This window comes from Saccostrea echinata, unplaced genomic scaffold, assembly GCF_033153115.1.
Source record: "Saccostrea echinata isolate AGI-Se365-2 ecotype Australia unplaced genomic scaffold, CSIRO_AGI_Sech_v1 ptg000019l, whole genome shotgun sequence".
Taxonomy (NCBI): domain Eukaryota; kingdom Metazoa; phylum Mollusca; class Bivalvia; order Ostreida; family Ostreidae; genus Saccostrea; species Saccostrea echinata.
Genome location: NW_026889768.1, coordinates 1,277,119 through 1,303,727, shown reverse-complemented (window position 1 = coordinate 1,303,727; position 26,609 = coordinate 1,277,119). Strand labels below are relative to the sequence as shown.

The 26,609-nt window shown below is 35.5% G+C and overlaps 1 protein-coding gene across 1 annotated transcript; it reads right to left on the bottom strand.

Annotated features, from left to right (window-relative positions):
• Positions 1-286: 286 nt before the first annotated feature.
• Positions 287-26,106, bottom strand: LOC133189722 (uncharacterized). The gene is made up of 2 exons (XM_061325125.1): positions 25,912-26,106; positions 287-2,055 (listed from the first exon to the last, which is right to left on the bottom strand). The coding sequence occupies exon 2, from the start codon at positions 2,034-2,036 to the stop codon at positions 618-620; it is 1,419 nt and encodes a 472-aa protein (XP_061181109.1). The 5' UTR covers positions 2,037-2,055; positions 25,912-26,106; the 3' UTR covers positions 287-617.
• Positions 26,107-26,609: the final 503 nt, after the last annotated feature.

Sequence of the window (26,609 nt, the reverse complement as noted above, 5' to 3'; positions counted from 1 at the left end):
TATTTTATAAATAATTTATGTTCCGTTGAACTGGAGAATTAGAACATAATTTCTTTGAATAAAACAAATTGTTTGGGCTGGTTCCAAGTTCCATATATACGTATATAATACGTTATATGTACACCAAAGATTTCCACTCTTCAAGAATACTTTGTTTCTTACATGTCATATTCCCGTTTCTGAACTTCAATCGATTCCTCAGTCACATGAATAAATGTAGCATTCATTCCCTAAATATCAGCATTTGTACCTCCTCTGTGAATAAAAAAGCTTCCTACCAAACACGTTGTATGCTAGGAGGTTTTCAATTTTAATTACACATCTGAATACTCCAGTACTACACACAATCGAACAATTTAATTTTTTTTTCACAACAAATGTATCAAACTGGGAAACAGCACTAATCAAATGTACTATTTAGGAGACAACGAATATAGTGAGTAAGATACTCCTTTGATTTGTTTATATATAGTATTTCGGTTGATTCCAAATTTATCAATGGATTTCAATATTACAAATTCACTATACAGTATATAACAAACTCCAGTGAATTGCAGGTAATTACAGTTTGAAATGGACACTCAGAAAATAAGAAGACACACCTTACTTACAAATATCTATAATGTGATATGAGTGGGAACACAGAGTACGGGGGACTTCTGACGAGAAAAGTTTTTCTGCATGATTAGAACAGTTGAATAGCTTCTTTGTATTCGCAGAGTCTGATTTTCTAATCTCTGTTTTAGGTCAATCAAGGTTTTGAACAGAGACAATTTTCTTTCGGCTGGATATTTTCCCTGTAAAAGCCTCCGCTGCTCCATCCGGGATCTTTCCTCTTCTTTAGCTTCCCTGATTTTATTTTGCACTATTAACTTTTCTAGACGAAGTTGATTAATCTTTTCTTGGAGACTTTCTTTCACTTCCGGTAGTGTTCTTCCACTAGGGGTTGAGTCCATGAAACAGTTAAATTCTGTGGATGTTTCAGTAGCCTCTGTTGTTGAGAAATCTCTCCAGTAGGAATCTGTCATCCTTGACTCATTTTTTTCCTCCTCATCTGTGCTAAGCGTGCCATCTCGGGTTAAACTTGCGTACCCTGCGTCCAACGATTCTTGCATCATACTCATCTCATTTATTTGGCCAATATCAGTAAACTGGTAGGAACTTTCGCTTGAGTTTTCTGAATTATCTTCCAATGCTGTGGTGTTGAAATTCTTTTTTTCGTTACTCTGTCTGTTGCAGTCCGAATCATTTAGCAGATCCTCCATCGATACTTTTGTGAAGTCTCTTTCTGATATGCCCTGCTCTAAAATAAGGTCAAGGTCATTTTCATATTGCGCGTCGTAAGTAACATTGCCATTTTTCGAATCATTACTGTAACATTCACAGAATGCCTCACAGCTCCAATCAATTGATATGTCGCCTTCCGAAATGATTGACCAACGGTAACGAGTTTCGATATCCGTGCCTTTAGATCTCGTTTGTATCTCAGAAATTATTTCTAAATTATTTTGCAATGTTTCTTGTTTGCAAGTAGCTTTCAGTTCAGAAATATTTTGAGAAATAAGTCTTTCAAAGAAGCTGTATTCCGTTTGATCTCCGAATTCTTTGTTAACCGTAAACGTGTCGTCTGCTTTTGACTGACAAACACACAGCTCAGATGCTACTTCGGCAACCGGAAGTTGAATCCAAGGGTTCGTTCGGATTCGAGTCCTTTGTTTTAAACTATTGCATTTTTCTTTGTCTTCAAATGACAGTTTTTCTGGTTGTAATGAATCGAAATCAGAGTCCAATGTTTGCTGTGTTGCGTGTGTTTGATTTGCTCTAGAACGAAGGGTTTTAAAAAGACTATCCAAGTCTGAATCTATATCTATGAGGTTTGAAATACTGTTTTCCCGTGATTGTACTGAAAAATCGGCATGTTTTACATGGTCTGTAAAGTGTTTTGTATCCTTCAAATTGTCTTTATTCTTTTCAGATTTTCGTCTCCTTTTTGACTTCTGGAAGAAATTACTTGGAATAAGTTGTTTTATCTTCATAATTCGGTTCGATTTCGTCCTGTAACAAATAAAAACTCTTTCACAAAAACAATTATTATCCTATAGTCGTTGCATCACAGTACTGTTACTACTGTGTAACCTAGTTTTCTGTTGGAAACAGATTTTTTTCACTTTGTGACACATCCTGGTTTCTGTTTCTTTAAAAAGTTAATACTTAATTTTTCAGTATGAAAATTGAATTTTAACACCTTCTCTCTCTCTCTCTCTCTCTCTCTCTCACTCTCTCACACACACCCTCCCTCACACACACACCCTCACACACACACACACACACACACTTGTTATAGTTATATTCATTTCACATCCTTCCAGATGTTTCAGTAAATTAATGAATAAGTTAGATAAATTAACCTACCTCAGACCTTTCGGTTTATACCTCTTATACTCTTCCTATTTTGTTTTATGACGTTTAATAAACTGGGATAGTTTGAAGAGGACCTTTGAAGATACTATCTTCCCTGATTAAGAAATAATACCCGTGTGCTCTATTTTTCTTAGAAAAACACCCAAACTTATCCCTTCCAATTGTATTAACTCAATATGAGTGCGACATTAAATCGGAATGAATGTTTTTAAACAAACACCTTTTAATTTTGCCGCTAAGTAAACAACGTTCGCTGAAAATATCTTCTCATGAATTAAGTATAATTGCATTTAATAACATAATTGCAGAGATTATTTTGTCACATATGTCTAAGGTAAATTAAAAAGTTAATGAATGAAAGGAGAATCATTATGAAATATTCAATAACATGATCAGCTTTAGAAATTTTAACTCTGGTGGTTTTTCCAGCTTTAATAACAAAAATCATTATTTTTACATTTAATCTTTCGAGTGTCAATAATTGTTTTCCCTTGAAAGCATGTAGATGGCATTAATCAAACATAGACATTTGTGTACTTATCTAATTCTTTTAAAATTTTAATGAATAAAAGATAAACTGCTATTTAAAAGGTTTTATCCGTTCTATTTTTATCTTATATGTGTCTTTGATTTGATAAACAACGTGTAATTTAATTGTTTCTTTATAAAAGTAAAAAAAAATAAATAAATATATATATATATTTTTTTTAAATCCCCAACTCACATAAAAAGAATTTTACAACAAGAGGAATTAATTTATGACGTGATTTTACATTAACAAAAAAAATCTCTCTAAATTTAAAGATTTAATAACATAAATAAAAACTACAAAATTGTACTTTATCCGATGTTTTAAAGCTTGATTTCAATGGATAAAATTTGCTACCCTCTTAAAAAGAGTTGTGATTAAGAGTAATTAAGAGTAACTATTATTATAATTATTAATCGTTTAACAATAAAATTTATTTTGCGTTCAAAAAGTTTTGATGACCAAATCGCCATCAATGTTGAATTGTATAGGCGGGAAGCAAGAGTTAGTGTGCGTAGTTCTTTTGAATTTAGTAATAGTAAATACAAAATTTACATCATTTATACTGTCACTAGGTAAATTCCAAATTTACGACATGACAGATCTTATAACGTTTTCTCTTGCTTAAAAATTAATCGTAAGAGTTTTTGTGAAAAGGGGATGACAGATTTACGGTGATCTGACAAATCACTTAAATTTGTAAAGGCAGACAGATGTTTATCATTCGTGCATGATCAAGTAAAGTATTCCAACAACAAATTTAACATAAGAGCATCAATAACAGCTAGGATTCATAACTAAGACCAAACTAAATACGGTTTGAATTATGTCACCAAAATTATCAAAATCATAGCATTGGAATGTGTTTTGGAAGTTAGGGAATGCTTTTCTTTAATGGACCTGTAAGACGTCCCTTTTCAAATGTAGTTCAGCAACAGAATGTCCGTTTTTAGCTCTTTTAAAATCACTTTATAGCAATTTTCTTTTGCATTTGTACAAAGAAAATGTAAAATTTGTTTTATTTACTAATAAAATGCTTTAAAGATTAAAAATTGCTGTTAATTAGTCATAATATATATATATATATATATATATATATATATATATATATATATATATATATATATATATATATATATATATATATATATATATATATATATATATATATATATATATATAAGTCAAGAAATGTCAGACATTTTATTTCTTTTTTTTATTATTATTATTTTTTTTTTTTTTTTGGTAAAATATTATTTTTATTATTATGAATACATATTATTTTTAACCCTTTTAAACCTATGGATAAAATCTTCAATTTTAAGCTAGGGGTCCTTTGACTCCGTATATTTGAAAAGTTCAACTCCCAGGAGAATATTTGGTACTTTGAATTTACCTTCAAGAAAGACAGACAGACATGGAGATAATTAGACCTAACTCATACTGACAAACATAGAGACAATAGGACCTGTATCATAAGGACATAGTATCATACTGATAGACAGACATAGAGACAATAAGACCAGTATCATACTTACAGACAGACAGACATGGATTTATTAAGACCTGTATCATACTGATAGATAGACATAGAGACAATAAGACCTGCATGATACTGACAGACAGACAGATGTGGATTTAATAAGACCTGTATCATACTGACAGAATTGAAACATAAGACCTGTATCATAAAGACAGACATTGAGACAATAGGGCCTGTATCATACTGACAGACATGTAGACAATAAGACCTGTATCATAAAGACAGGCATTGAGACAATAGGGCCTGTATCATACTGACAGATATGTAGACAATAAGACCTGTATCATACTGACAGACAGACATGTAGACAATAAGACCTGTATCATACTGACAGACAGACATTGAGACAAAAAGACCTGTATCATACTGACTGATTGACAGACATATAGACAATAGGACCCGTTTCATACTGACAGACAGACAGACATGTAGACAATAAGATCTGTATCATACTGACAGACAGACATTGAAACAATAAGATCTGTATCATACTGACAGATAGACACTGAGACAATATAAGTCCTGTATCATACTGACTGATAGACAGACATATAGACAATAAGACTGTATCATACTGACAGACAGATAGACAGACATGTAGACAGTAAGACCTGTATCATACTGACAGACAGACTTATAAACAATAAGACCTGTATCATACTGACAGATATGTAGACAATAAGACCTGTATCATACTGACAGACAGACATAGAATCAATAGAACCTGTATCATACTGACTGATAGACAGACTTTTAGACAATAAGACCTGTATCATACTGAGAGACAGAAAGACAGACATGTAGACAGTAAGACCTGTATCATACTGACAGACAGACATTGAGACAATAAGACCTGTATCATACTGACAAACATTGAGACAATAAGACCTGTATCATACTGACTGGCAGACAGACATTTAGACAATAAGACCTGTAACAGTCTGACAGATATGTAGACAATAAGACCTGTATCATACTGACAAACATTGAGACAATAAGACCTGTATCATACTGACAGACAGACGTTGAGACAATAAGATCTGTATCACACTGACAGACAGACATAGAGACAAGAGACCTGTATCATACTGACAGGCAGACATTGAGACAATAAGACCTGTATCATACTGACTGGCAGACAGACATTTAGCAATAAGACCTGTATCATATTGACTGATAGACAGACATATAGACAATAAGACCTGTATCATACTGACAGACATATAGACAATACGACCTGTATCATTCTGACAGACATTGAGACAATAGGACATGTATCATACTGACAGACATTGAGACAATAAGACCTGTATCATACTGACAAACATTGAGACAATAAGACCTGTATCATACTGACTGGCAGACAGACATTTAGACAGTAAGACCTGTATTATACTGACAGATATGTAGACAATAAGACCTGTATCATACTGACAAACATTGAGACAATAGGGCCTGTATCATACTGACAGATATGTAGACAATAAGACCTGTATCATACTGACAGACAGACGTTGAGACAATAAGACCTGTATCATACTGACAGACAGACATAGAGACAATAAGACCTGTATCATACAGACTACTCAACTCTTACAGGATAATCTTCCTTCGGTCATTAACCTCCTCTGAGACATAGACAGAGGGATTGAGACTAGTACATACACACGCATTATTAGAGCAGCCTCCCACCCTAGAGGAGTGTACACAACTCAGATACTGTTATTTTTTAGATGTACAACACGCCTGTCCACTTGCTTTCTCGACAAGGAGACATGAAATACCTGCCATTTCTGTCATTTCAGTTCTTGGTGAGGCTGACACGTTCATTGAACTCCTTCATCCTCCTGTATAAAGATTTAAACAATAATCTAATTCTTGCACACTGCAGTGATGGAAAAGTCAATATTATAATGGTGCCATATGAGAGGCGTACATAATAAATGCTGACGATGTTGTTTAATCGACTTTCGTTCAAAGGGAAATTACTACTGTATTTGTAATGCAGAAGTGGGAAATTTACTATATTTATGTCCTCATTAAAACTCATGGAAACGAGAGTGATATTTTAAAAGAGCTCGAGGTTGGCTGAAATTTCGGATGCTCCCTCCATCAAGTCTAGATAGTAATACTATTCATAATACACCTTTCAAAAAAGTTACTTAGAGAGATTTGTCCCAAAAAAAAACCGGAGTAGCCCAAATCTATTTAAACAGAAAAAGGAAAATATTTGAAAAAATGGTGACAAAGCTTCTAGCTATTAACGCAACTCGACTTTTGTGTTATTGATTTTTTTTTTTTTTTTTTTTTTTGCCTAGAAAAGATTCTATCAAAACTTTCTACTAGACTGAAGCTAGCAGCCAATAACAGCAGCCATTAAGCCCGTAGAAGCTAGCAGCCAATAAGGAAATTCATCAAAGGACTGAGAGTACTCTGACGCAATACTGTTTAATGCCTCATTTTCGACAATTGATAATTTATAATTAGATAATTAATGCAACACTTAATTATTTAATAATTCAAACACTTTGAGGCAGTTAAGCTCACCTGCATGAGGAAAATTATGCGGTTTCAAAACAAACAAACACACAAACAAAAAAAGAGAGAAAATGTCACCATCATTGACCGCTTAAGAACAAACCAACATTGGAAAAAGGTTAAGTACTTCCGGGAGAATCCCTTTTAAGCTCTTTTACGGGTCTCAGGAATATGATGGTGCCAAAAGGCTAACCTGAAATTTGCTTACTCCTAATATTTACATTGATAAGGGTTTGAAGGTAATTTAATCTATTTTAAGTTATTATCCTTGAAATGTGCTTCGAACAATTACTGGCACAAAGTAAAGGGTCCACAGGGCTATTATATACGGCCATGAAAATTAGGCTGAAGTGGTACCACCAAGTGGTGCCAAGGGTGGGTTACATATTTCAAGCAGCTATCATACCTCTTATCTTATAAGTGTGGTGTGCTTTAAATCATTACTGTGGCAAGATAGATTTCTAGGACTATCATTTCCTGCACTCGGTATGAGGCTGTAGTGGCACCACCAAGTGGTGCCAACGGTGGGGAACATATTTCAAGCTTTCATTTATCAACCATCATTGACCACTAGAACAAACTAACACTAAACTGGAAAAAAGTTAAGAGCCTTAGGGAGTATCCCTTGTCAACTTTCTGACAGGTTTCAATGACTAGAAAAGGCCAGTTAGGTAACCTGAACTTTGTTGTATTCCACTTTGTCTATTGATATATGGATTAAAAGTCAGATGTTATTCCCCTTATCTTTGAAGTGTGCTTCAAATCATTACTGGGGCAAGGTAGAGGGCCCCTAGGACTATCATTTCCCGCTATCAGAATGGGGCTGTAGTGGTACCACCAAGTGGTGCCAAGGGTGGGGGACATATTTCAAGCATTCATTTTGAAAGCATCTTTGGCTACTAGAACAAAGTAACACTAGTGAAAGATTAAGGACCTTAGGGAGAACCACTTGCAAGGTTTTTGAAGGGTCCCGGGGAAGAAAAAGGGTTAGTAAGCTAACCTGAACTTTGTTGTTTTTCACTTTGTGTTTTAATATACAGGTTAAAGGTCAGCTATTATACCCCGTATCTTTGAAGTGTGCTTCAAATCATTACTGGGGCAAGGTAGAGGGCCCCTAGGACTATCATTTCCCGCTATCAAAATGGGGCTGTAGTGGTACCACCAAGTGGTGCCATGGGTGGGGGACGTATTTCAAGCATTCATTTTGAAAGCATCTTTGGCTACTAGAACAAAGTAACACTAGTGAAAGGTTAGAGACCTTAGAGAGAACCACTTGCCTGGTTTTTGAAGGGTCCCTGGGAAAGGAAGGGGCCAGTAAGACAACCTGAAATTTGTTGTTTTTCACTTTATGTTTTAATATAAGGATAAAGGTCAGCTATTATACCCCTTATCTTTGAAGTGTGCTTCAAATCATTATTAGGGCAAGGTAGAGGGCCCCTAGGACTATCATTTCCCGCTATCAAAATGGGGCTGTATTGGTACCACAAAGTGGTGCCAATGGTGGGGGACGTATTTCAAGCATTCATTTTGAAAGCATCTTTGGCTACTAGAACAAAGTAACACTAGTGAAAGGTTAAGGACCTTAGGGAGAACCACTTGCAAGGTTTTTGAAGGGTCCCGGGGAAGAAAAAGGGTCAGTAAGCTAACCTGAACTTTGTTGTTTTTCACTTTGTGTTTTAATATACAGGTTAAAGGTCAGCTATTATACCCCTTATCTTTGAAGTGTGCTTCAAATCATTACTGGGGCAAGGTAGAGGGCCCCTAGGACTATCATTTCCCGCTATCAGAATGGGGCTGTAGTGGTACCACCAAGTGGTGCCATGGGTGGGGGACGTATTTCAAACATTCATTTTGAAAGCATCTTTGACTACTAGAACAAAGTAACACTAGTGAAAGGTTAGACATCTTAGAGAGAACCAATTGCAAGGTTTTTGAAGGGTCCCTGGGAAAGGAAGGGGCCAGTAAGCTAACCTGAACTTTGTTGTTTTTCACTTTGTGTTTTAATATACAGGTTAAAGGTCAGCTATTATACCCCTTATCTTTGAAGTGTGCTTCAAATCATTACTGGGGCAAGGTAGAGGACCCCTAGGACTATCATTTCCCCTATCAGAATGGGGCTGTAGTGGTACCACCAAGTGGTGCCATGGGTGGGGGACGTATTTCAAGCATTCATTTTGAAAGCATCTTTGGCTACTAGAACTAAGTAACACTAGTGAAAGGTTAAGGACCAAAGGAAGAACAACTCGCCAGGTTTTTGAAGGGTCCCTAGGAAGAAAAACGGCCAGTAAGCTAACCTGAACTTTGTTGTTTTTACACTTCAAAGGTAAGGGAGATAGTAGTGTTTTTTTAACTTCATCTCACAATGCAATGTGAAAAAAAGTTGGTTTAGTCTACTGGTCCCTTCCAGGGCCAGAGAGCCGGAGATCCCTCAAAAAGTTGACAAGATATGCTAAATAAGAATACCTACTCATAGCAGTGCTATTTGGACGGAGGGTGTTCAATACCATTTTTTTCAAACAAAGGTCAAGGTAAAGAAAACCTCATTGTGTACAATCCTTGTTCAGAGCATATTTTCTTCCCGCTTGGCTCCTTTGAGCTCATACTTTACACATAGAGTCCTCTTGGTTAGAGGGTTTGCGGTGACATTGAATCAATTTTCTAGATGAAAGGTGAAGGTCAGAAAATCTCTTTGCATCAACATATACTTGTCTTGAGCAAACGTTCTTTCTAATTTAATAGATGAAAGGTCAAAGTAAACTCTTTTTGTACAATCCTTGTCCAGGGTTTATTTTTTCTCCCGTTTGCCCTACCTGGATCAAACATTTATTTTCTAGGATGGTGGTCAAGTTTATAGAAAACCTCTGCAAATAAATTTCTTGACCATTTTTTCTTCCATCCAGGTCACAAAGAAAACTACAACTGAGTTCAAGGCTTAAATCCATTACAAAATACATGACTGTTTTCATATTTTGAATATGCAAAAATGAACCAAATTATGTTTCGAAAATTACTCACATAGACCCTCACTAGATTTGTGCAGACGGGTAAACGGGTAAAGAGGGTATAATTACCAAATAGGCCTGTACAAAATTGGACTAGGCAGCAATTAATCATCATTATTCTAATCAAAATAACAAGAAACACACTAGAGGTGTGATAAAATATCTAGAGAAACAAAGAGTTAATTTCTATGTAAAACGTTATATTTTGTATGTTGTTAAACCATTTCCTTGCGTCGAACCAAATCTCATGGCACTTTGAAAAAGTTTGCTAACATATACATATCCTATGAATGCAAAATTTTGGGAACAGCTTTATATTGAGTATTTTGTTAAGCAAGTGTTGCACCCCCCTCCCCACCACCACCACCACAACCATCAGCCTTTATTTTTAGTTCATTTGATCTGACGGATCAAATAAGCTTTCAATTCTGATTAAAACCTCTGTTGTTGTTGTTGTCTTTGGCGTAAAATTTTTACAATATTATCTTCTCAAGAACTGCTGGACCAGTTAAAACAAAATCGCCTAAAGTTTCCTTGGGTAAAGGGGATTTAAGTTTGTTCAAATAAGGGTAAAGCTTATTTTAAGGAGATATAAGATGACTGAAAATTTCAAGTCTTATTCTCAAGAACCACTGAGTCAGAAGAGTTTAATTTATTTGAAAGCTTCATAACATAGTGTAGATTTAATTTGTCCACACATGACCCCCAGGGATAGAGTGGGGCCATAAGAGGCAATTAAAGTTTTACATTGGAACGTATAAGAAATAAAAACTTTTCAAGACCCACTTGGCAAGAGCAATGGAAACTTATTGTGATAGCTTCATTACATAGAGTGGAATCAAAATTGTTCTTACAAAGCACTACTCATCCTACCGTTTTATCTAATTTGAATGAGACTGTACAAGTAGATTATACTAAGATACATAATTCTGTTTATCTTCTTTAAAGAGATTTAGTTGAACAGTGTTGTCATGGTTAGTATGGTAGATACAGTCAAACCTCATTATCTCAAACTATATGGGACCACTATTAAAGTTTGAGATATCCGATGAATCGAGATAACCTTGAATTTATACATGTTCTAGGTGGATTCATGAATCCCTATTTGACCCCCAGGGTGAAAATGAAAATTCCGAAACATTATTGCACATCTACAGGACACCACCAACCATCTTCCATAAGATGATTAGGCTACTGTGTACAGGAGGCCCAGGGGCCACATCGCTCACCCGAGCACTGTGGCTAGGAAAAAAGCAAAAATCAGTATAGTATTGAAAAGCTTAAATGCATAAGTGGTCCCAACCTACCCCTAAAAGGGAGTGGGGGTATGATTTGAACAAAATAAGATCTACACTAACTCAGGATGCTTACATAATTTTTTGACTAACTGTGAATTTTTTCTCTACAAGTTTGAACTTTTATTGTGGCCCCACCCTACCCCTGGAGGTTATGATTTGAACAAACTTGAATCTACACCACCTGAGGATGCTTCCATATAAATATGACCAATCATAGCTTTGCTGTTCTTGAGAAGAAGATCTTTGAAGATTTTTCCTATATATTCCTATCTAAAACTTTGATTGTCCATTGTGGCCCCACCCTACCCCCGGGGGTCATGATTTGGACAAACTTGAATCTACACTATCTGACAATAATTCCACATGAGTTTCATCTTTCCTGGCCCATTGGTTCTTGAGAAGAAGATTTTTTCAATAATGCCATTAATTTTTTGCTATTTTGTAATTATCTCTCTAATTATCCCTTCATTTGAACAAACTTGAATCCTCTTCACCCAAGGATACTTTGTGCCAAGTTTGATTGAAATTGGCCAGGTACTTCTGGAGAAGATGAAAATGTGAAAAGTTTACGACAACGCAAACGACAACGACGACAGACAACGGACAAATTTCGATCAGAAGAGCTAAAAATGTAAGAGGGGTTCTGGGAACCAGGGGCTTTTTGCATAAAAACGTCATTTTTCGACCCCATATGACCCTAAGGGTGAAAATGAAAATTCCAAAACCTTATTGCACAGCTACGGGACACCATCAACCATCTTCCATAAGATGATGAGGCTACTGTGTAAAATGTAAGAGGAGTTCTAGGAACCAGGAATTTTTTGCATTTTTGACCTCCATTTGACCCCAGGGTCATTAGTAACATTAATGCTCATACAGGACATCACCAACCATGTTCCAAAAGATGATTAGGATACTATTTTAAATGTAAGAGGAGTTCTGGGAACGGTATTCTATCTCAAAAGTCCAATGAAACGATACAAATTTGAAGCAGAGCAAACTCGGACCGGAAAAATTAGAGGAGGGATCAGGTGCCATGGAGGAGTAAGCATCCCCTGCCCACCGGTCACATCCGTTGTGTGCTCCTTGTCATGATCGGGAAACAAAACCCAGATAAATCCGTAGAAAGTTCAGTGTATATATAATGGCATAACAATTAGTATGAGAAACGTCAATCAGCATTTGACTCAATGATAGGTTGTATGTGCTGACAAGGTCATTATATCGACCGAAAAACTTGCGAAAAGATGACTTCAAATGACACTGTTGATACCCTTGTTTCGTCAACTTGCCTCGTTTTAGAAATTGTTCATACGTAGAGCATGCTCTAACGTATCGGATCTACTGAGAGACATAAACAACATATGCAGGTGATAAGGGTAAAATTGAAAATTTCAAAGCTTTATTGCAAACCTACAGGACACCGCCTATCATATTCCAAAAGACTGATTGGTTACTGCTTAAAATATTTAATAGGGTAACAACATTACAAGAAAACTTTACAGGGCCTGGATATCGAATATCTGAAACATAATCCTCCATTGTGTTCATGTTCTTCTTCACCCTATAACTATAGTCCTGCTGGACACGTTATTACTGGTGACGTAAATATAGTTAATAATGAGGACCTTAGATCATTAATTTTAAAAGGTCCTAAATATAGGGAACCCCGATCCTTCAACTGGCGTCGAAATTTCTTAAATATCATGGATTCTGTAGAGGATTACGCCAGGCGATGGGCCAGATATGAAAAAGAAGACCTTGACACTTTGTCAGAATGGATTAAATGTATCAGATGTATGTTAAAATCACGCATTAAAAGATTGAGAACCATATGAGAACCATCTATCCTTCTGTATTCAATAATCCAGAAGTGAAAAAAGAAATAGATTATATGATCAGTACGTACTGGTCCCTGGTGACAACTCAGGTAACACCATTGTCTTTGTTTGTAAGGCTCATTATATTAAATGTATTTTAGAGGAACTTGGATTTAATTCTACAAGTGGTAATCCAACTTATACTCATAGTTCCCTTTCTAAAGAAGAAATTCTTCAAAATCATATATGTCAGTTTTGAATATTTTTACTATTGCAAACAACCATAATGAATTTGAATTACCATATCTATATTGGATTCCGAAACTTCATAAAAATCCTTACAAACGAAGATACATAGCAGGTTCCAGTAAATGTTCTACCAAGCCTCTTTCTTTACTCCTCACAAAGATATTAACAGTAGTGAAGGAGAAACTTCAAGAGTACTGTGCAACAATATATTCGAGAAGTGATGTAAATCAGATGTGGATACTTAAAAATTCTAAGGAACTTTATGAAAATTTGAAATCACAAGAATTTACCAAAATCATCAGCTTAAAAACTTAAGACTTTTGAACTTTATACACAATCATTCCCCACGATAAATTAAGCTGTATGCTTTCGAATATAAGTCAATGATTGAGACAATGTTTTTGTCAAAGAGAATTAATATTCTCTATGTTGCGAGCTTACAGCTATTAGCTCGTCTTATTTTGTTGTACAAGATGGAATTCCCATGGGTACCAATTGCGCCCCGTTATAAGCAGACCTTTTTTATATCCATATGAAGCAGAATTTGTCCAAAATCGTATACATGAAAAGAAGAGTACACTTATGGAGGGTAATCGTGTTAAAAAATCCAGACTTGTAAGTTTGTAAATCCAAACTTGTAAGTTTGTAAATCCAAACTTTTAATTGTATCAGTTTCATAGTCTATATATGTAAGTAGGTAATTCCGACATCCTAGCATGTAGTTCCGAACATATAACTGTGTTGACTTTGAGTTTATACTATGAATGTGTGTATTTTTGATGTTGTAAACTTTGTTTTCCGGAATTTATATTTCCGCGCCCTGAATAAAACACAAAGACAATTGACAAGTCTACAGATGTAAAGTCTACATGATTGTCGATTGTCGTACAATTTATCATTGAGTCAAATACTGACTGACGTTTTTCATACTTATAGTTAGCCATTATTTACACACTGAATTGTCGACGGATTTTTCCGTTATTTCCCGATCATGACAAAGAGCACACGGCGGGTGTGACCGGTCGGCAGGGGATGCTCATTCCTCCATGGCACCTGATCCCACCTCTGATGTTTTGGAGGTCCGTGTTTGCTCTGCCTCTATTTTGTAATGTTTAATGGACTTTTGAGTTTGAATACTGTTCGTTATCTCCATATATTTCATTTAGAAAGTGCGGGTATAAAAAACGAATTTTATTTAGTATTCGATTGTTTCCTAGTGTACAGTCTCATAAATCCAATATGGAAGTGCAAATTATAGAGATTTTAAATGTCATAAGATTTGATCAAATTCGCTGTGCAAATGCTTCAATATTTTGTGTGACTACCAAGCGCTGATACAACAGCATGACAATGCCTCAGAGAACTCCGAATAAGAGTTCTAATCATTTGCAATGGGATCTTGCTCAGTTCTTCACAGAGAGCATTTTCCAAATCCTGTACATTTGTTGGAGGCACATCAGTCGTACACATCGCTTAAGGACATCCCAAGTTTGTTCTACTGGGTTTAAGTGTGGCAAACATGAAGGTCATTGCATTTGTTCAATTGTTTCATTAGAAATATATTGTTCAACAACTCGAGCCGTGTTTGGTAATGCGTTATTATCCATGAGATCAATACTAGTAGCAGCTGTATAAGGACAAACAATGTTGTGAAAAATCTCATCCTGTATATAAGACCAGTTAAAGGACCATTCCGAATGAAATACTGTTCCGTAATCTATCGGAACATAACCCACTCCAAACCATGACAGAAAGCGGTTATGCTTAGCAACACAATAGTTATGGTACTGTTAATTCTTTTGGCGCCGCACACAGAGACGACCATCATAGAAGCCCACACAAAACTTGGATTCATCTGTGAACAGAATCGGTCTCGTTATTGCCAATGTTCATGGTTATTGCTAACTCAAGACAAGCATTGCGAGGTATTACAGTCAAGCATGGACGGATATGCTGTCTTGTAAACATGCAAATGCAGGTATCCTATTTCTTAACGTCTGAGTGGGTTTTTGCAACCCATGAACATTCTTATACTTCCTACTCAAGATTTCGGCAGACATGAACCGATGCGTTTTGGCAAGAGCAAATTTCACACTGCTAACGGGCTGTCGTACTTTTTGGCCTGTCACTAAAGTCTTTGTTGCAACCCCCCCCCCCCCCTCCTGTGTTCTGAGACCTTTCCCTTTACCTCCTTGATACGCTTTGACTGACGTTTAACTGTCGAACCAGTTGTCGTTGAGCATACCCAATTGCAACATGCCTTTGGCACAACCGTTGTGTACATCCATATGTCGCCTCTGCGGTATGTTGTCATTAATTAAGGTCAGCAATTGTCAAATTTCAAAGTCTAAAGTAATTTTTAGCTCACCTGAACTGAATGTTCAGGTGAACTTTTCGGATCACCAGTTGTCCGTCGTCCGTCCGTCTGTAAACTTTTCACATTTCCAACTTCTTCTCAAGAACCACTGGACCAGTTTTAGCCAAACTTGGTACAAAGCATCCTTTGGTGAGGGGGAGTTTAAATTGTAAATATGAAGGACCAAGTCCCCTTCAAAGGGGAGATAATCAAGTAAAGACAAAACTTGGGTGGGGTGATTAAAGAATCTTCTTCTCAAGAACCACTGGGCCAGAAAAGTTGAAAGTTATGTGGAAGCATTCTGGGGTAGTGTAAATTCTAAATTGTTCAAATCATGACCCCCGGGGGTAGGGCTGGGCCACAATAGGGAATCCAAGTTTCACATTGAAATATGTAGTAAAAATCTTTAAAAATCTTCTCAAAAACCACTGGGCCAGAAAAGCTGAAACTTATATGGAAGCATCATGTGGTGGTGAAGATTCTAATTGTTCAAATCATGACCCCTGGGGGTAGGGCGGGGCCACAATAAGTACTACAGGGGTGGGGGGATCAGGTAAAAAACAGCAAGGCCAAAGTTACTCAGGTGAACGTTGTGGCCCATGGGCCTCTTATTGAAAATTATAGTGTTACACAAAATTTCTTTACCTTGACCTTTGACAGCTGTTTCTCATTTTGGGAGGGGGATATTGTAAATGTAAACTCGGTAATCGAACTTGTGCTAATAAAAAGCAGAATGTACGACAGCCACATAAATATTATTCTTAAAACAAAACTCTTGTATAAAAAAAAAGAAATAAGACTTAACTCCATGACCCTTTGCTTTTTTGTTGAGTATAAATTATTTTTTTTATTTTTATTGATCAACTACAGTATTTACAGTTATTAATTATCATAAGTGAATTAACAAAAGAAACTAACTTCTCTCTGTTTACTCATAAAATCAATGGTACCCTGCTCAGAACCAGAACACTTGATCCATTGGACCAGTTTCAGAATTTTGGAAAGGTCACCCTTCCTTGTTTCTTTTCTTAACCATGCACTTAGTTTGTCAGCTTAATACACAGGAACAGAGAAGAAGATTTTCAAAGAATTAAGGACATACGCAACGTACCTTATCTACTGATAATTTTTCAAGATATTCTTAATTTAAGATTATAGTGCCATCAGATGTTCATAGACAAAAAATCAGCATGCATTACCAGGGGTTTTGAAAAGATATCAATTGATGAAAATTCTTGTATAATTCAAAGAAAAATATACAAAAATTACTAAACATATATTCTAGATGTTTTGTTTATCCAAACTTGTTTTAGAAGAAGTGTACAATGGCATATATAGACATTAAAATGTAGCACACAGTTCCTTTAAGTATTGGAACTCTTCAACTCCAGGGGAAAAGACAATAAAGTTCAAACTACATTGCGTATGTCCTTAAAGCAATTTCACTATACATGTATGACCAATATAGCCCCACCCTAACAAAATGAACATGACCAAGAGGCCTTAATTCAAAATTTTGGAAGAGGCACACTTGCTTATCATTTCTGTGTATTTAGTTTGTCTCCTAAATATACAGCTGAGAGAAGAAGACTTTAAAGAATATTACTTTACCTATATGATCAACATGTATAAAGCCCAACTCTTACATCAATACTCCAAATCTAAGGACCATGAATTTCACAGTTTGCATTTGAGGTATCATTGCTTATTGGAATTCATAAAATAAGCAAGCATGTAACGAATAAGTTGATTATACAAGGATATAAATAATCTCGTTTATACACAATATTTTGCAAATTCTATGGTTGAAACAATGGCTATGATTGCAACTACAATCTCTCGTTAAGTCCATTACTTTTACACTGAATTGTCTACTGAATTCTCCAGTTTCCCAATAATGACGAAGAGCAAACAACGGATTTGAACGGACGACAGGGGATGCTCACTCATTTAAGGTACCTGGTCCCTCCTCTGTTTTCAGAGGTCCTTGTGGCTCTGCTAACTTTTTTGTATTGTTTGCTTTGACTGTTCGTAATTCTCATATCTTATAAATGCTAAAAGTCTGACTGCTTGATGTCTAGGAGTAAACAAGACTTTTAAAAGTTACATTAAATTTGTTACTTTGAACCCCACCCCTCAGGTTCCAACAAATTTGATGTCGATATCGACAACATGGATATTGTATTGCTATCGATCCTGATCATTACTATGGAATTGGAAATACTGGATAAATATTAAACTTAGCTTTATTTCGACACCGTTGATATCGACAATATCATCGATATCGATACAAATCTGTACAGTTTATTTCCAAATTGAGGAAGAAACATATTTATAGAACGTCGCAAGTATGATGTCGATGTGCATTCATTATTTGACATAAGTATCTAAATAAATAAGGATGACAAATAAAGGGCAAGGGGTTGTTTTTTCAGGAGGTTTGGGTTAAGGTAAGGTTTTGGGTAAGGGTGAACGTTGGTAAAAATATTATGGTTTGCGGAATCATAATTCAATATCGGTACGATTTCGACATTAGGTCAAACTTAGCAATCAGAAAGAACGTACTCATAACTGTAGCATAAAGAAATGCATCCACAAGAATGATGTCGAAAATGATTTGATATCCATACGATATCGTCGATATCGACAATATCGATAGCAAGTACAATCTTCCTAAATTTAAAGTATTTAAACATACATACACAATGGCAAGGACAGCAGTTTCAAATGCTTGAGCAAACATGAATCGACATCGAAATGATATCAACGATATCGACACTACAGGAGGAACTTCAAAAAATGATAGCATTCAGGTAACATAACATTGAGGGAGGTAACCAACATCCATTGAATAATCATGATTGAATATCAATGCGATATCGTGGATACGTACAGTAAGAAAAGCTTTGTAAATATTGAATATTGTAACATACGAACAAGAAAAAAGAAATATTGTAGCAAACTATGAAAAAATAATCTGTCGATATCGTAACTACATCTTGTTTTGGACATAACTGGGCTCCAAACAACCAGGAACACAACTTTCCTCTCCTTTTATCACACATGCTATATACCAAAATTGATTAAAATATATATAAAGGTCACATAGAAAAAGCTGAATATGTTTAAATATAATATACGACGGACGACAAATGACAACAAACGAAACATACAGCAATAAGTCACCTGAGTAAATGAACAACCTCATCTCCAAATGTAATGTTAAAATGTGACATGGTTCGGATGAGATAATTGCCTCAAAGACTCTCTTAAAACATAACAAGGCACACTTCCTATGATCCCTTTCCTTTGCCTAGTGTTGGTTTGTTACATTATTCAAAGATGGCGGAGGAAAAAAAACGCTTGAAACAACCCACTTGGTGGAACCCCTACAGTTCCAACTTAAAAGCGAAAATGATAAGCCCCCCCCCCCCATTCTGCCACAAAAGTACTTTCATGCACACTTCAAAGATAAGGGGTAATAGACGAATCTTAAATTTTCTTGAAAAATGAACAAGAAAAAAAAAGTTTCTCTCAGAATATTGGCAATGTCCAGTCTTAAAGACCCTCCAAAAGCTGAAAAGGAATACTTCCTATGATCCCTTATCCTTCCCTTGTGTTGGTTTGTTATGGTGTTCAAATATTGCGAAAAATAAATACTTCAGAAAGGGATTTCAACCAAAGCACAACTAGGTGGTTCCCATAAAGTCTTAATCTGAGATCGGCAAATGATAGCCCGATACGCCACCTACCATACCCTACTAACGGTATGATGCATATCCACTTCCAAAAAAAGGCTCATAATAACTGATCTGTATCCGTTTATCAATATTCAATGTAAATAAACGACAAAGTTGAACTGGCCCCCATCAGGATCGAGAGAACCCGATAAAATTTTTCAATGATCCTCAACCAGTATTAGTTTCTTCCATGGACCTAAGGTGATTTGAAAATGAAAGTTTGAAATACGCCACCCCCCCCCCCCCGGCACCACTTGGTGGTACCACTACAGCCCCATTCTGATAGCGGGAAATGATAGTCCTAGGGGCCCTTTACCTTGCCCCAGTAATGATTTGAAGCACACTTCAAAGATAAGGGATATAATAGCTGACATTTAAACTGTATATTAAAAACACAAAGTGAAAAACAACAAAGTTCAGGTTGGCTAACTGGCCCCTTCCTTTCTCAGGGACCATTCAAAAACCAGGCAAGTGGTTCTCCCTAAGGTCCTTAACCTTTCACTAGTGTTACTTTGTTCTAGTAGCCAAAGATGCTTTCAAAATAAATGCTTGAAATATGTCCCCCACCCTTGGCACCACTCGGTGGTACCACTACAGCCCCATTCTGATAGCGGGAAATGATAGTCCTAGGGGCCCTCTACCTTGCCCCAGTAATGATTTGAAGCACGCTTCAAAGATAAGGGGTATAATAGCTGACCTTTTACCGTATATTAAAACATAAAATGAAAAACAACAAAGTTCAGGTTAGCTTACTGACCCTTTTTCTTCCCAGGGACCCTTCAAAAACCTTGCAAGTGGTTCTCCCTAAGGTCCTTAACCTTTCACTAGTGTTACTTTGTTCTAGTAGCCAAAGATGCTTCCAAAATGAATGCTTGAAATACGTCCCCCACCCATGGCACCACTTGGTGGTACCACTACAGCCCCATTCTGATAGCGGGAAATGATAGTCCTAGGGGCCCTCTACCTTGCCCCAGTAATGATTTGAAGCACACTTCAAAGATAAGGGGTATAATAGCTGACCTTTTACCGTATATTAAAACATAAAGTGAAAAACAACAAAGTTCAGGTTAGCTAACTGGCCCCTTCCTTTCTCAGGGACCATTCAAAAACCAGGCAAGTGGTTCTCCCTAAGGTCCTTAACCTTTCACTAGTGTTACTTTGTTCTAGTAGCCAAAGATGCTTTCAAAATAAATGCTTGAAATATGTCCCCCACCCATGGCACCACTTGGTGGTACCACTACAGCCCCATTCTGATAGCGGGAAATGATAGTCCTAGGGGCCCTCTACCTTGCCCCAGTAATGATTTGAAGCACACTTCAAAGATAAGGGATATAATATCTGACTTTTAATCCATATATCAATAGACAAAGTGAAATACAGCAAAGTTCAGGTTACCTAAATGGCCTTTTCTAGTCATTGAAACCTGTCAAAAAGTTGACAAGGGATACTCCCTAATTATGGCCCTTAACTGTTTTCCAGTTTAGTGTTAGTTTCTTCTAGTGGTCAATGATTGTTGAAAAATGAAAGCTTGAAATATGTTCCCCACCGTTGGCACCACTTGGTGGTGAAACTACAGCCTCATACCGATTGCAGGAAATGATAGTCCTAGAAATCTTCTATCTTGCCACAGTAATGATTTAAAACACACTTATAAGATAAGAGGTATAATAGCTGCTTGAAATATGTAACCCGCCCTTGGCACCACTTGGTGGTACCACTTCAGCCTAATTTTCATGGCCGTATATAATAGCCCTGTGGATCCTTTACCTTGTGCCAGTAATTGTTCGAAGCACACTTCAAGGATCATAACTTAAAATAGATTACATTACCTTCAAACCCTTATCAATGTAAATATTAGGAGTAAGCAAATTTCAGGTTAGCCTTTTGGCACCATCATATTCCTGAGACCCGTAAAAGAGTTTAAAAGGGATTCTCCCGGAAGTACTTAACCTTTTCCAATGTTGGTTTGTTCTTAAGCGGTCAAAGATGGTGACATTTTCTCTCTTTTTTTTGTTTTTTTTGTTTTGAAACCGCATAATTTTCCTTATGCAGGTGAGCTTAACTGCCTCCAAGTGTTTGAATTATTAAATAATTAAGTGTTGCATTAATTATCTAATTATTAATTATCAATTGTCGAAAATGAGGCATTAAACAGTATTGCGTCAGAGTACTCTCAGTCCTTTGATGAATTTCCTTATTGGCTGCTAGCTTCTACGGGCTTAATGGCTGCTGTTATTGGCTGCTAGCTTCAGTCTAGTAAACTTTCTCAGTGCATACCAGATTTTCTCAAGAGATGGTATTGGAGCTCTAACATTATGTATTTAATCGGAATATTTCATCATGGAATCCTTAATATATCAATATTAGATCGATCTTAATTAGAATGTTTAGTATTCTCTACTGGTCTTGTGTACATGTACATTGTTTACTCCATTACGCTTTGACAATGTGAAGAATAAGACACTGGATCAGATTCTTTTTATTTAAATTTATTTTTTTCTCTTCCAAAATTAAACCGCATACAATATTATATCTAAACATGTTCCACACTCATTCTAACTTGTTACTATGTATGATTTTTTCACGATTATATTCTGTCTATATAAAGGGTGTTAGGAAAGTTCATTCCACATTTTTCTTTTATTCTCAAAAAGAAATACGATGAGAAGATATTTAAAATTTGTGATATTTCATGTTCACAGAGTCCATTCTTGCTACTGATAAGGTTTTAACTGTGTTTTGTTGAAACGAGAAGGGGAGGGCAGGTATTGAAACAGATGATATCACGGATGCAGCTTATTTGTGAAATATCTTGAGCACACAGGTCAATATATCCTTTCAAATACCTTATGCAAAATATATCAAGTAAGTATAGAATTCAAATATGACAAACCTATTCTTTTGAAAAGGGACTGATCTTTCTTTTACTTTAGCTCATCAGTTTTATATTAGGAAAGATATGCTGTGAAGAAACAAAAGTAAACTATCTTACATTTTCACACAAAATGACGAGCAGTTCTGTCACTTGGGTGTTCGAAATCTTGTTGTGCTGTCAGACTGGAAAATTAATCTCTTCAGTTATAACACTATTTTGAAATTTTCAAAAATGTTTCATTATGGAACGAACTTTCTTAACACCCCCCTTTTTTTTTTAATCTAGTTTGTTGTAGTTCAAATTTGTGTTGTTAAACCGATGATGCACGTTGCAAAATTGTAATTAATACATGATTACATGTAATGTTTTATTGTTTTTGTTTACCATAGTCATTTTTTTAAATTCATGAATTAAACCTTCATGAGAGTTCTAACCTGTTCTAGCTCCTTTTATTCCTTATTGAAAATTCTTGCCCCACGGAGTGCCGATCTTGAGATTCGACATCCGAAAAAACATTTGGCGACAAACAAGAAAAGCATATACATTTAAGGTCAGACGATACGTTCCTCAAATATCTGTTTTGCATATCTTCGTACTATATGGAAAATATTCAAAATTTTAATTACCTTCTGATTTCTAAACCGATTTCTGATTGTCTTTAAAAAATTGAAACACTAAAAAATGTGATATTGGCAAATTAAGTTTTTTTCCAAAAGGATTTTATAGGAAACATCACCCTCTGGTATCTTGCACAAATGCCTGGTAAGGTACCTCAATTTTTTGCGAGCAAACATGTTAAAGTAGCAATACTTCAATGACAAAATCTTAGAAAAAATTATATATTATTGAGGAACGTATCATCTGTCCTTAATCTGATTTTAAGAAACATTTTGAAAATTTTAATGAATCTGAGAGAACCTCCTGGGGGTTTCGGTCTTACTTGCAAAACTACTTTGAACATTTACTTCTCTCCCAGATCGGTATTTTGAAACATGATTCAGAATATTGATCTGTGAAATCCAGTAAGGGAAAGAGAATGATGAGTCATGCGTTCTTTGTGTATTCCATATCGATCTAGAGATGAAATTTAACACCAATATTGAATCAAGATGTAATATGATGTTCCAATAATAACAGTATTGTGCCACTGGCAAACGTATTGTAGCATAGTTAGTAGAAAACAAATTCCATAAAAAAACAAGAAATCAAATTTAATTTTTTTTTCTCTCTATAATATCGTGTTTACAGCGGGAAAAGATTTTGTCTTTTGATAGTGGCATATCACGACAACGGACTTGGAATTTATGATTGTGTATTGACTTATAACGTATCAGCAGAAGTACACGAGAATATTGTTTACCTGAAAGTAAATTAAGTACAAGGCTGGTAAATTATCGCGCATTCTTGCATGCTGGATTTTTTTTTCATCCCCTTGCACAACAAGTTGCGGAGGGGATGTAGCATCGCTAGTGTGGGTATGAAATTGAGATTGTGGGCAAGCTTGAATAAAATTTCAAGGTTATTGGTAAACTATATTAAAGAAAATTGATGTTAACTCGGACCGCAGTGGGGTTTAATGTCAAGAAATTCCTTAAGCACTTTTATTTCATTGATAGGTTAAGTGGCGGCACAGTAGCGCACAGCCCTTTATTTTTATATATACTATTCATAATGTATATATAAATGTATGTATTATGCCAAATTTTCCATTGAACACACACACACGCGCGCATTAGCTTCAGCGGTCATTGCCTCCCCATTAAAACCGAATCAGACAATTTTCTTTTCGTTAGAATTGAGGGGGGAATATGAAATATATTCAGCGAATTGCTGGAAAATAACAAGCTCCCAGTATAATTAAGACTCAAATGCAAACTAGACGTCCTTTTCACCACCAATGAAAATATTTTTCCCCTTTTTAAATTATGAAGTCAAAAAGGCCGAGGGAATTTAAGGGGGGGGGGGGCAAGGCGATTTTTAATATATATCCTCTTCAGAGTGTAGATCAGTGGTAGAAATCTGATGACGAAAATAATAACATGAAATTGAAAATGCCTAGACAGAAATTAAGACCTTTGTATATAAATGTATTTAAAAAATTTTTTTTTGCATATTTCGGCTGTTTTGTCATATAGTTTTATCTTTTTTCTTCTACTTTACTGGAAAATTTATACTCGGCACGATTTTATGGAGTCTCTTCACGGAGAACACAGATCACTTTATTGTTTCTACGATATAAAACTCCATGTATACAAAAAATTGTGCCGTGGTTGATTTTAATCATATCAACATTGATATCAGTAATTTGTGAAGATCATTGAATTCTATAATGTATGTGTAACTAAGAAAAATCTGCTATCAAGATCTATTCTTATTTTTTGATAATCTCTAAAATATTGTCCACAGAATAAGATTATTTTTAATGTCATTGCAACAAACAATTTTTTTTTCAAAAATCATGAAAATAGATACTTAAAATATGTTTCTGTAAGTAAACTGAATAAATTTAACCACCAAAAGTTTTATTATTATATCAAGATTTCTCAATAATGTCATACAAAGTGATAAAATTTGTATAGATTTATAAGGGGAACGAAAAAATGAGAATTTATAGAAAATATACAATTTCTTAATTGTTTAGGAATTTGATATTTCTATCATTTCATCCAAAAAATGTCGAAAAACAGAGAGCATACAAATTCATGCGTCTAATGTTTTGATTGTAGCAAGTGTCCTTATTAGTATTGCAAGATTTTTGTACATTAAGACACTTATCACCTACACGCAATGTACAACCTTGTACACCAATGTAAACATGATAGTCGTGTAATATTAAAAAAAAAAAACAGTTACCACTAAACTGATAGAAGTCTACATTTAAAGGAAAATGTATATATAAATTGTAAAAATGACCTTATCAAAATGAAAGGGATTTAGGAGAATAATTATCCTTCGTATGTCAGCCTCTGTTTCCTCCCTACCCAGTTTTTGACCTGCGAACATGGAACACTCATTGTAGCCATGCATGAGTGCTGAGTACTAACCCGCGTAGTTAAAAAGGTAACAACTAACTGTAGCTTCCTGTACTGACAGTTAGGTGCTGAAACAAATTCTTACGTGTATCAATAAACCTCATAACATACCGAACTGATAGCGAATGATAGTTTATGATACAAATGTCGGTGCACCTCATTCTGCAATTTTACACATTTAAATATATTTTTGCAATTTTTGAATTTTTAAATCATTTTTACATTGGGTAATCACACATTCTGTCAGCTAGAATCAGCTCATTTAAACTCGGTGCCCGCTGCTCAATAAGTATAGATGACTAGATGCAAGCAAGTCTAGGAAACTAAAAATGTTTTAAAACATTCAGCAAATTTATATACTTAGAAGTGGTTGGTTAGTTACTATAAACATCCTTTCAAATAGTTATTGATGTCCAAATTACCTGGAAATTCATAGATGCAATTTTAGTACATCCGCACGCGGTAAAGTTCACATTAAGAGAAAAAGTATAATTGGAACACACTGTACCTGCGCAACTTGTCTGCATCTGATCGGCGTCTTCGAAATTCCGAAGCACTGGAATGTCATTCTCCAAGCTGTTGCTGATTTGTTCTGTGGAGGGACGATTCCTGGAGCACACGGCTTTGCTACATCCTATATCGATTAGTGGCATGGATTCCGGCTACCATTACCGCCATTGTTTTCCTAGTATTCGGAAATCAATATGGTAACTGTAGGTTATTAATTAGTCAGCGAGTGCCGTGCAAGTATGCAGTGTGACTGGGTGACAGGATTGACAAGTGCATGAAAGTTATGTGGGACACTAATGAGAATTTGTTAAGTTACAACAACACTATAACTGTAGCAGTTAATTTGTAATGTTATGTTCATCATAATTAATAAGGGACATAGTGGAGGTCCTTAAACTTTATTCGGTGGCAAATTCTTGTAAAGATCAATTTTTTTCTCATAAGTTTAAATTAATCTAATTGAGGTATCCAATCAAAAAATTCTTAAATATCTATTTTACCAAACAAGATAATGATAAAGTCAGAGATTTTTTGCAATACCCATTAAGCTTGATTCTTTAGGAATTAGCGAAAGCATTTTCATAGATAATATTTTATCTAAATAAAATATTATAGTTTAATTTTCAAGTTAAATCAACATTGTATTATGCCCTTAGCCTTTTTTTATAAAAATAACAAGCAACGTGCGTGAATCAA

Coding starts and splice junctions, on each gene's coding strand:
- LOC133189722 (XM_061325125.1), bottom strand. CDS start 2,036: ATGAAGATAAAACAACTTATTCCAAGTAATTTCTTCCAGAAGTCAAAA.